The sequence below is a fragment of the Tachypleus tridentatus genome, chromosome 2 (assembly GCF_004210375.1).
Source record: "Tachypleus tridentatus isolate NWPU-2018 chromosome 2, ASM421037v1, whole genome shotgun sequence".
Lineage (NCBI taxonomy): Eukaryota > Metazoa > Arthropoda > Merostomata > Xiphosura > Limulidae > Tachypleus > Tachypleus tridentatus.
In genome coordinates, this window is record NC_134826.1 from 62994139 (window position 1) to 63005141 (window position 11003).

General features: G+C 34.3%; 1 protein-coding gene across 1 annotated transcript in view; it reads right to left on the reverse strand.

The window, feature by feature from the left end:
* Nucleotides 1-8793: 8793 nt before the first annotated feature.
* LOC143243978 (protocadherin beta-11-like) overlaps nucleotides 8794-11003 on the reverse strand; it is a 56736-nt gene continuing 54526 nt past the window's right edge. Inside the window, exon 17 of the mRNA XM_076487886.1 lies at nucleotides 8794-10653. Coding sequence (XP_076344001.1) covers nucleotides 10567-10653 — 87 coding nt within the window. The 3' untranslated portion in view covers nucleotides 8794-10566. The remainder of the gene's footprint in view (nucleotides 10654-11003) is intronic.

The following is an 11003-nucleotide window of genomic DNA, read 5'->3' on the forward strand; positions in this document are numbered from 1 at the left end:
TCTATGTTTGCATACTTGTGCATGAATGTGGTTGAGGTACTACGTGGTACTTTATATGCTGAAGTTAGTACATAATTTTGTATACGATGAAGTTTCTGTGCATGTGTGGGTGCTATGTTAATCCAGGCAGGTGATGCATATTCTATTGTTGGTCTAATGTACGTTTTGTAGATTTTAAGTATGTTGTCTGGTGATGTTCCTTGGATTTTACCTGAAAGACTTCTTGCATAGTTTGCTCTTTTCCAGATTCGTATCAGTACATTTTTAATATGTGGTAGCCACGTTAATTTTGAGTCATAGGTCAGACCTAGAAATTTAGCAGAAGTAGCAGTCAGTAAAAGTGACCCATTCATATAGAGTTTTGGTGGATCTTTTTTCAGCTTATTCAGTCTGCTGAATACTATGACTTGGGTTTTTGGAATATTAATTTTGATTCTGTATTTCTGGCAGTATTCTTCGATGTTATTTAGGACTGGTTGTAGGTTCGTTGCTGCTATTGACGGAGTGGGGCACTTTTCCAGACTGCTACATCGTCAGCGAACTGTGATGCATAACCTAAATTTAGGTCCGACAGAGGCATATTACTCACGTATATGATAAATAATATAGGGCTAACAACCCCTCCCTGCGGGACTCCTGCTTCGGGTGAAAAGGACCCTGAGTGGGCCCCATTTACATTTACTTTACACATTCTGTTATCCAGGAAGTTGGACAGCCAGCGAATAGTTTCCTGGGGTAATGCCATTTCAAGCAATCTATGTCGTAAGCCGTTATGCCACACTGTGTCAAATGCTTTCTCAATGTCGAGAAAGCAAGCTACAGTGCATTCTTTTGTTGAAGCTGTCGGTAATTGATTCTGTAAGTCGAATCAGGTGGTCTGTAGTTTGGCGGTTTTTCGAAATCCGTTTTGAATTTCTGGTAATTTTGAATTTTCTTCTAAGTAAACTGACAGACGATTACTAATTATCCTCTCTAATACTTTGCCAATACAACTGGTTAAGCTAATCAGGCGGTAGTTGTTTGGCTTATTCGCTGGCTTTCCTTCTTTCTGGAACATTAATATTATTGCTTCCTTCCAAGAAACGGGGATATATCCAGCTGATAGTGAGAGATTAAATAACGCTGTTAGGTGTTCATATAATCACTGAGTGCCTTGTTTTAGGAGGATAGCTTGAATACCATCTTCTCCAGGGGCTTTGTTTTTTGTGTTGTTAATAGCAGTTACGACTTCTGTTACAGTGATATGTTTTACCAGTTGATGAGTGCTCCAGTCTTTTGTTTTTTCTTGGTGTGTGATAGTGTTGACTGGAAATTTAGGTGTAAAAATGCTTCTGTTTTGATCAATATAGTTTGTGACTGTATTATAAAAGTATCTGTTCATGTCTGGTTCATGATGTGTTTTGAACGTGTTTTCTAGGTGTTTTTTAAATATCTCGGCCTTTTCTGTGTTAGTGTATGCTGTTTCTCCATCCAGTTCCAGTGGTGGATATACTGTGTTTGTTGTTCCTGTGTTTGTAAATCTTTTCAAATGTGTCCAGAATTGTTTAGGATCAGTTTTGTGATTTAGATCGGAACAGAAGGTGTCCCAGTTTTCTTGTTTCTGTTGTCTGATTAAGTTTCGTATTTTATTCCTTATTGTGTTTATCTGAGTTTTAAGTGTGGGGTTGCGATTTTGAATGTACTGTCTGCGGAGTATACGTCTGTTTTTAATTAAGTGTATTATATCTTTATGTGGTTGCCATGAATGAGTTGTTGTGAAGTGTTTTTGTTTCGGTATCGAACTGTTGGCTGCATGTTTTAGACACTCAGAGATGATATGACAGTATGCATCTATATCTGATGCGTCCGCGGCAATATGTAGTACTTCTGGAGGTAAGGTTTCATTTAATATAGTTTGGAAAACTGGCCAATTAGCTTTTTTGTAGTTCAGTTGGTCTCTCACTATGATTTTATTTAAGTGGGGGGTGAGATTGAAGATACACCAAATCTACCAAGGTCATCTTCAGAAGTTTATTTTCGAAAAAATAATTTATACAATTTGTGGCGCCATTTTAAATATCTTATGCAGAATGAATTGATTGTGTAAAGCAGGTAGGAATTGTGAAACCATGTAAACATTTACAAATACTTAAGAAACAAGAATTAAGTAAACATATGAAAATATATAAAGTTACTTGTATTTATATTATAATTATAAGGAACAATATGATTATAATAATATTTTGATTTAAAAAGGAAACTATATATTGATTAATATGATTTATTTTTGAACATTTGTAATATACTTAATTTATACATGGACTGTATTATATGCTCGTAGATTTGGAAAGTATATGTATTTACGAGGTCAAGGTGATGCTGACAGTTTTCTTCGATGCTGAGGGTGTTGTTCACCACGAGTACCTCCCCGAAGGCTCCACAGTAAACCAGACTTACTACATTGAAGTTCTGAAACGTATGAGGGACGCCATCCGTCGCAAAAGGCCAAAAATGTGGAGGAGTGGCGACTGGTTTTTCCATCACGACAACGCTCCAGCCCATTCAGCCCTCAGAACTCGTGAGGTTTTGGCCAAACACTCGATCACTGTTCTTTCCCACCCCCACCCCCCTAACCTTGCTCCTTGCGATTTTTTCTTGTTCCCCAAACTCAAAAGACCCTTGAAAGGAAGAAAATTTGAGACGATTCCCGAGATTAAGGCAAATGCGACGAAGGAGCTGGAGGACATTACAAAAGAAGCGTACCAGGACTGTTTCAACAAGTGTGTGCGTTGGGGAGGAGAGTACTTTGAAGGGGTCCCAGACCTGTAACTTCTAAATAAAGTACATTTTGTTTTATGACGTAAGTCCGCGTATTTTTTTAACAGACCTCGTATTTTAAATTTTTATATTTAGTTAAAAAATAGTATTTGTATGTTTATCTGTTAAAGATTCTCAGTAAAACTAGTTCCTGAACAGTGATCTTTGAAATTATGAAACCATAAGAAGAAATTAAAAAAAAAAAAAAAGGTTTGGTTTTTGGAATTTCGCACAGAGCTACACTAGGGCTATCTGTGCTAGCCGTCCCTAATTTAGCAGTGTAAGACTAGAGGGAAGGCAGCTAGTCATCACCACCCACCGCCAAAAAAAAAAAAAAAAAGGAAGCAAAATCAGATATTTTCATTTTAATGTTTTCTTATTCGTACACACACGAAAATCATTTTTAAATTTTGGATATGATCCCCCAGTGGCACAATGGCTAAAATAAGGAATTACACGTTAGAAACCTGGTTTTGATACCAGTAATAAGCAGAGGACAGATAGTCCATTGTGTAGTTTTGGCTTAAGTTTAAACAAGCGAACAAACTTTTTGTTAAATATACATATTTTTTGTTTCACTAGAATAACACGAAACTAAAGGCCTGCAATCAGTCTAAAATTTCGTAACATGTCTATACATGTTCCAACGAAGAAGGTAAAATATATTTTTAAAAGTTTCTGTGAAAATCTTTCTAAAACATTTGTATTATCTGTAGACCAGAGGAAAACCTACCCCACCTTTCTCAGATTTACTCCAATTGCATATCTAAAATACACTATTTTCCTATAGAAGATGTACGTATCAACAACATTCACGTGCTTCTAATGATTATCATAGGTTAAACACCAATCTGTGGAACGTGAATATAATGTTGAGTTTTACACAACTAATGACATTTATAAACATTGTCGTACAGTGTCTATCTAACAAGTGTATCTCAGATAAAACAAATACATTATGAGAAGTACCTTACAAAGAAATACGTTTGACCTTCGTCTCTGTTTCATGATTCATTATATTTGTGTCCTCTTACGTATTTCCAGTGTTTCACGGATATCATTGGCTATAATACCTTATGGTTAAACCCACAATGACTATCTTAACTCATAATATTTTAATTATGTTTGTTGTAAATAATCTGCTGTAGCCGTATTGTCATTATTTTCTTTTTTTCTAGATATTTAATGTAAACGATACGTTAGATCACGATCTGCCTGTCCATTACAGTTTCTTCCATGTCTACATTCAAATTTATAAATTTCAGCTTTCTCTATTAACTGTATGTTGTTTAGAGTATCATTTAATATTTGTTGTATCTTATCTATCGGTTCAAATATAGGATAAAATATTTGTTTATTTTAAACACATTAACTAACAATTAACCTCGAATTTAAGGTACAAGTAGACGTTCCTTTTAATGCTTGAGTAAAGAACCACATTATGCTAATATTACAATGAGATGGCAAACAACGATTTATAAATATAATGAAGTAATTTTCCTTTGAGAGAATGTGCAACACGTTTCTACAGAATATTGATGTGTGTTTTTTCAGGTATGATCTTTAATCAGCATTACAAGGTTTATATATAAGTAAAATAACAAAATACGTAAGAATTTATTGTAAAATAAATCTTTTTCACTAGGTGATAGAGTTATAGATAAAGGTCAAGGCTGGTCAAACCTACGGTTGGTGAATAAACATAGCCAAATATGATTGATGTAACTATAGCCGTTATCTCCGTTATCAATAGAAAGGTCGTATTGTTTAATGACAAACATCTTTTACGTTCAGGATAGCGTAGGAGAAAAGTTTTGTTGCAACTTATTTTGTGACCAGATTGAAATTGATGACACGTTAAGAAAAGTATCTGTAATTCATCTCTACACGTACCATCTTTATGTATTTTTACTTTTATTTACAATAATTATGATATTTCTACAATATATTCCTTAATACATTCGCATCATATACTTGTTCTTTTAGTTAGTTTTTTTTGTTTTTTTTTAATGCCAATGCTCAAGTTATTCTAGAGAATAGTAATTTCTGGCATAGAATGGAATGTCAGTAGAAGGCTAGGGTTAATATTATATTTTGTAAAGTTTGGAACTTTAATAAAGGACCTAAGAAGACGACGTCTGTTTCAATGGAAACTAGTAACTCGTGTACCAAAGGTGCTAAACATAACATACTCTGTGACGTACCGAACAAGCCATTTCGTTCAAAAGGTATGTATTTTAAAGTAAACCTGACTCCTGGCTTAAATGGTTCTTCGAGCGCTCTACTCACAATCTGCAGGACGCAGATTTGAACTGCCGTCACACCAAACACGTTTAGCTGAGGGGAGGGAGGGAGGGAACTGTTATAATATGATGATCAATCTTACTATTCGTTGGTAAAAGAGTAACCCAGTACTTGACGATCGTTGGTGTTGACTAGATGCCTTCTTTTTCTAGTGTATAACTACTAAGTTAAAGACATTTAGCGCAGATAACCCACGTGTAGCTTTGTGCAAAATTCAAAACAACTCAACCAAACACAGCATTTATGACGTTACGAAAACATTTGACTATCAATATATCTTCAATAAAATAATTACTCAAAGTATAAAATAACACCACGAAATTTAAAATCGTAACCATAGTTAGGCCCTATATAGGCCTAGCATGTTCAGGTGGTTAGAACGCTTGATCCATAATCTAATGGTCGCGGATTCGAATTCCTCGTCACACCAAACATGCTTCTCCCCTCGACCTGGGGGCGTTACAAGTGACGGTTAGTCCCAGTATTCGTTGTTAAAAGTGTAACTCGGGAGTTGACGTTGGGTGGTGTTGATTAGATGCTTTCCCTTTAGTTTTACCATGCTAAATTAGGGACGGTTAGAGCAAATAGCCCTCGTGTAGCTTTGCGCGAAATTCGAAAACAAAAACAAACACAACTTCTTTTAATAAACATGTGCTATTTATGTTTTTTTACTATCATCCGTGTGGCATGACACTAATTACATATTTTAACTTTTTTAATTCATGTTAATATAAAAGAGGAACAAAAATCTGTACGTTAACTACAACTGTTTTCTCCTCGCGTAACGTATCAAACCCCACTCATGTTACTCTTTGCCGGAGGATACTAATATGAATTCTCAATTCCTCTACGATTGCACGTATGATCGGCTGGTTCAGTTTCATTGAGGTGGCTTACAGGTAGTGGAACTAAGAAAAGCTACTAAAATGCAATTTGTTTATTTCATAGCTCACGGAAGGATCAGAAACAACAAAGGTAAGCAGCTTCTTGTTTGTATTAGAACAGCAGTTCTTTATTATTATTGCGACAAAAGAGGACTAAGAGTGCCTGAGGGGATCATCTGTTTTAACCATATAGATCACTGTACAGTATTGTTATCTGTCTGTCACTCAGTCAGTAAACACTAAAATGATGTCACGTAAGGGGTGCTTAACGTTGTAATTCGTACTGCCGTGACGTTAGTAAAACGTGCACATGCCATGAATCACAAGAAGAATTATGAAGTTTGAATGATACAACACAGTATGGCGCATAAACTTGAAAAGCAAGATATAAAAATATTTGTTACCCTTCATTTTGTTTTTATCTGCTCTTGAAAAAATCACGTTAGAGGACGCTTCTCCACACATCTAGTTTATTAATATATTTCGTGAGTTCAAATATAACCGAATAAGAAAGAATTATGTATTCAACTTGTTATTTTCAAGTTAATTCATTACAGGGAAAACAAAACTAACCTGGCAAGTATCATGACATAATACCTCAGAAAATAAGGTAACAGATAATTTCAAAATACAAAAACAACTATTTTAAGCTGATGATTATGCCATACCAAAGGTCGAAAGGATGAAATTATTAAAAGTCAAAATTTACCTTGTTTAAAAGTTACTGTTATTGTATTTTAATATTATTTATTCAGCCTAGCAGGTTCCTTACCAGGTATTAAGACAAAGCTAGTTTAGACGCTATTTAATCTTCTACCAATCAGCATTTTCTTTCATTTTAAACTTAAATAAAAGTTACCTGAATCATTAATTCGTTTTTATATCACAAATACATTAAGATTTTATCTTAACGTTTCTAAATTTTTCTTTATTAGTTTTAATCTTTGAGCTAGAAACAAAAGATGGTTTCAAAAAATAAAGTTGGTATAATAGCTATTGTGGACTTATCGCAAATAGCCTCTTGTTAAGATTAAACACACACAAATACAGATTTACACTAATCAGTAAAAGATCGATTAATATACATTTGAGCATATTTTTCACTCATAGCTATATATGATTTACTTGCGCATTGCCGTTCGAGAGTTTTAACTGATTAAATAGGCGGAAGTTAGTTACTGAATAAAACTCGCCACCAATCCTTGGACCCCCCTTTAAGAACAGTTCAGGTGCTTCAATGCGTTATTATTTTTTATAACAAAAACAATTGAACAACATACAATATAACAATTATTATTTATGTTAGAAACATTGAACTGTCAGTTTGGGAAATTCTTATCTACAGAAAATGATAAAAAGTACTTGGACAAAACATCAGTTTTACCATCCGTAACTGTCGAATCATTGATGAGAATAAGATAATTTGATGTAAGAGAGATTTTAATTGGTTAACTCTTATCTATATTTTCAAGCATTTGTTGTTTTTGTTTATGGATAACATTTGCTTATGCTATTTCGTATTCCTGTCTGACCTCACTTACATCACTGAACAAAGCAGGTTAGATATTCTTGGATGAATTGTAGTCTGGTAGAGAGAACAAACTAAAAATGAAAAATCGCTACAAAGATTTCACGATTCATGTAAATATATTGTGTTGGTTTCTGGAGTGTTCATAACCCGGATGAGCCGTTAGGAAATACTAATTAATGTCAAAGAAAAAGACGTTACAGAGGTAAATGACTTAACAACAAAAAACCCATCAAAATACACAAAGACTTTAGAAAATATACATTAAAATTACCTCGATCATTACTGTCCCGCCATCTGTTGCTGATTTAAAACTGATACTTAAAATAGCTGGTTTAACGTTAATCGTATTATCTATGTATTTGTACATGTGAAATTATATAAAAATTAATACCGCAAAACAATGAATTTATGAAAATTTGTATTATTTATTGTATCCTACAAAATTTTTGTTGGATTTTATTGGTGAATAAACGGAATCACACTCGCAAAATTCTAGGCAGAATAGCTATAGAAGAATCAATCCAGAAAAGGATATAATTCTTGTTATAAAGCTTCACTGAATCTAAAGATTATTCAGTCTTTACGGTCGGTTTGATTAAACATTGTAACTTTCTTTAGATAACTGATTCAGGTGTCGCTAGAATACACTCATGTTGTTCTGCCGTTACATCCTTTCCTGTCTGTCACTATTATGTGCTAAATTTTAAGTCATTCTCGTCTCTAATTCTAATTCTTGTTTTATTGATAATAAATGCAAGAGGACAAAAACGAACTACTTTATCGAGTTGACCAATCTACCTGAAAGAAGCAAATGAAAGATTTCTCGCATCATTAGAATTTTTGTAGGACTATGCTTTTCTTTTAGAGATATGAATGTTTAAGTTTCAGTCATGGCAAACGCATGCGCGTTGTAGTCAGAGAGATAGGATTTTGACTGGACGATATTTTGCACAACACCTTACATGGTTAGCGGTACTTTAAATACAAACGACTACTGAAAACAAAATAAACAAACAAGAAACAACAAAGACTGAACAGATTGTAAGAAAAAGATTTTTCCCTATATGTAAATTTTCTCATTATCCAGAAAATTAGATTGTTTAAAACATTGAATAGAGAAACTTTGAACTCAACTTGTAACCCATATTATAAATTTAGGTTACCATTCTTCGCCAAAAATATTTTTTGTACAACTTAACTTTAATATTGTTTTGTTTTTTTTTTGCAATGCAACGATATAAACACGGCTCGTTGAATGATTTCAGAATGTTCAGTTAAAGAGCTAAACGTGTTATGCCTAAAAAAATCAACTTTGTACCTTAAACACGAAGTAGTCAAAGATTAGTTCAATTTTAAGAATCTTAAAATACATGGGCTTTCCTGTTGTTTGTTTTTTTGAGTTTTGCGCAAAGCTACACGAGGGCTATCTGCGCTAGCCGTCCCTAATTTAGCAGTGTAAGATTAGAGGGAAGGCAGCTAGTTATCACCACCAACTTTTGGGCTACTCTTTTACCGACGAATAGTGGGATTGACCGTAAATTATAACGCCCCCACGACTGAAAGGGCGAGCATGTTTGGTGAGACGGGGATTCGAACCTGCGACCCTCGAATTACAAGTCGAGTGCCTTAACCATCTGGACATGCTCGGCCTTTATGCTGTTGTAATTTCAAACTTATTTTGACCAATATTCCTTATTGCAGCGCCCTCATGAAAGTATAAAGTCGTTTTGTGTTTTGTTATTAAGCACAAGGCTTAATAATAATACAATGGACAAACATGAAGATAGCCCCACAAAGGGCTATCTGTGCTCTGCCCACCACTGGTATCGAAACTCGGTTTTTAGCAGTACAAGTCTGCAGACATACCACTATGCCAATGAGGGGCGTACGAAACCGAAACGTCGGAGAAAGGTTTTATCTGAGGTCAAAATCCGTGAGATTTTTTTAAACCAGTTAAATAGTACTGTGTTTTACTACAATAACTAAATAAAGAATAAATTTGTTAATACTTACACCTCAAAAATGGCATATGAAACGCAGACACACACCGAGAGTTTGTTCAAAAACTTATACGTTTATTCCCCATATAAATCATCTCTAACCACACTAGCCGATTTACTAGCTTCAATTACATTCTTCGAATACTCACTACAAACGTTTACAAATTGAAGTTAAGAATCGAATTGTTGGGAAAATGAAACCAAATTGGCACTTAGTTCGCGAGACAAGAAGACTTTCCAATGTATCTTTTTATAAATAATATATATTATACATTTTCTATATCCACACACGCACACGTGTCCAATCTCACAATTAAATTCATCAGTATGTTTTTAGTTATTTTCCAAAATGCGCGGGCACATATCTAACTATATTATTACACAGAAGATCAACATTCAAACTGACTGTCTGGCAAATACAGATTTTACATTCTTTTTTTTCAAATTGTATCATTAAAGAACAGCTGTGTTTAATAAACACTACGAGTGTTATTGGAATGATCAAACCTTGTGCCTTGAAAATAAGTGTAAAAAACAAACAATCTTTTTTCATGACTGTTTAAATACTGTTCGCACAGCTCATTTATGAAGATGTTTTACTAATCTTGGGTCACCACAAACAGCCCCCCACCCCAAAGAGGATGTTTTCGTTAAATTTTAGTTATTATATACAACCCATACGAAGATGTTTCCACAAAACTTGGGTTGCCACTCACAAACCCACATGAGGATACTTTCACTTAGGGTTAACATCTCACCCTCCACGAAAATGTTTTTCACTAAATTTGGGTTACTATATTATTTAGTTTGAGCAGCTTATAGCAACCATCATTAGTGTCGTATCACGATATAAAATATTCACCATTGTTATCCAGCGTGATCAGCAACAAGATGGACAAACATAAGACTTATACTTAAGTTAAATCTCGTCGTTAAAGCTTAGTGCGAACAGTTCAAAATAAGCCTCTATTGCATCCACTAGGATATAATTATTTTTTTATACAGTTCGTTATATATCAAATAGAATCGACTTTCAGTTCTTCCCTCTGAATCAGAAATACACGGTCAGATCAGACTGTCTATTTGATCCTGATGACTTCGGTAAGGGTGTCACGCTAACATCTGGATCAAGCTCCGTCTGGAAGAAAAAACAAAGAACCCATTTTATTGTTGGAAGAAGGATATTTAAACCAGATTTTGTATAAGAATAACGAGTTGTATAACGTTAAACAACACAAATATTACCAAAAATGTTCTTCTTGATGAAGATAGAAGCATTGTTCTCACTCAAGTTGTTTAAACATTCAGGGTTCTGAATGTTTGGATTTGTATTTAGTTAAATGCAAACCTAATTAATAAGCTATATGTGTTCTGCCCACCGCGAGTATTGAAATCCGGTTTTTAGAGTTGTAATTTTCAGACACTCTGCTGTACCACTGGGAGACCTGAATTTGTTTCAACAACTTGGAACATTTCTAAACATAATTT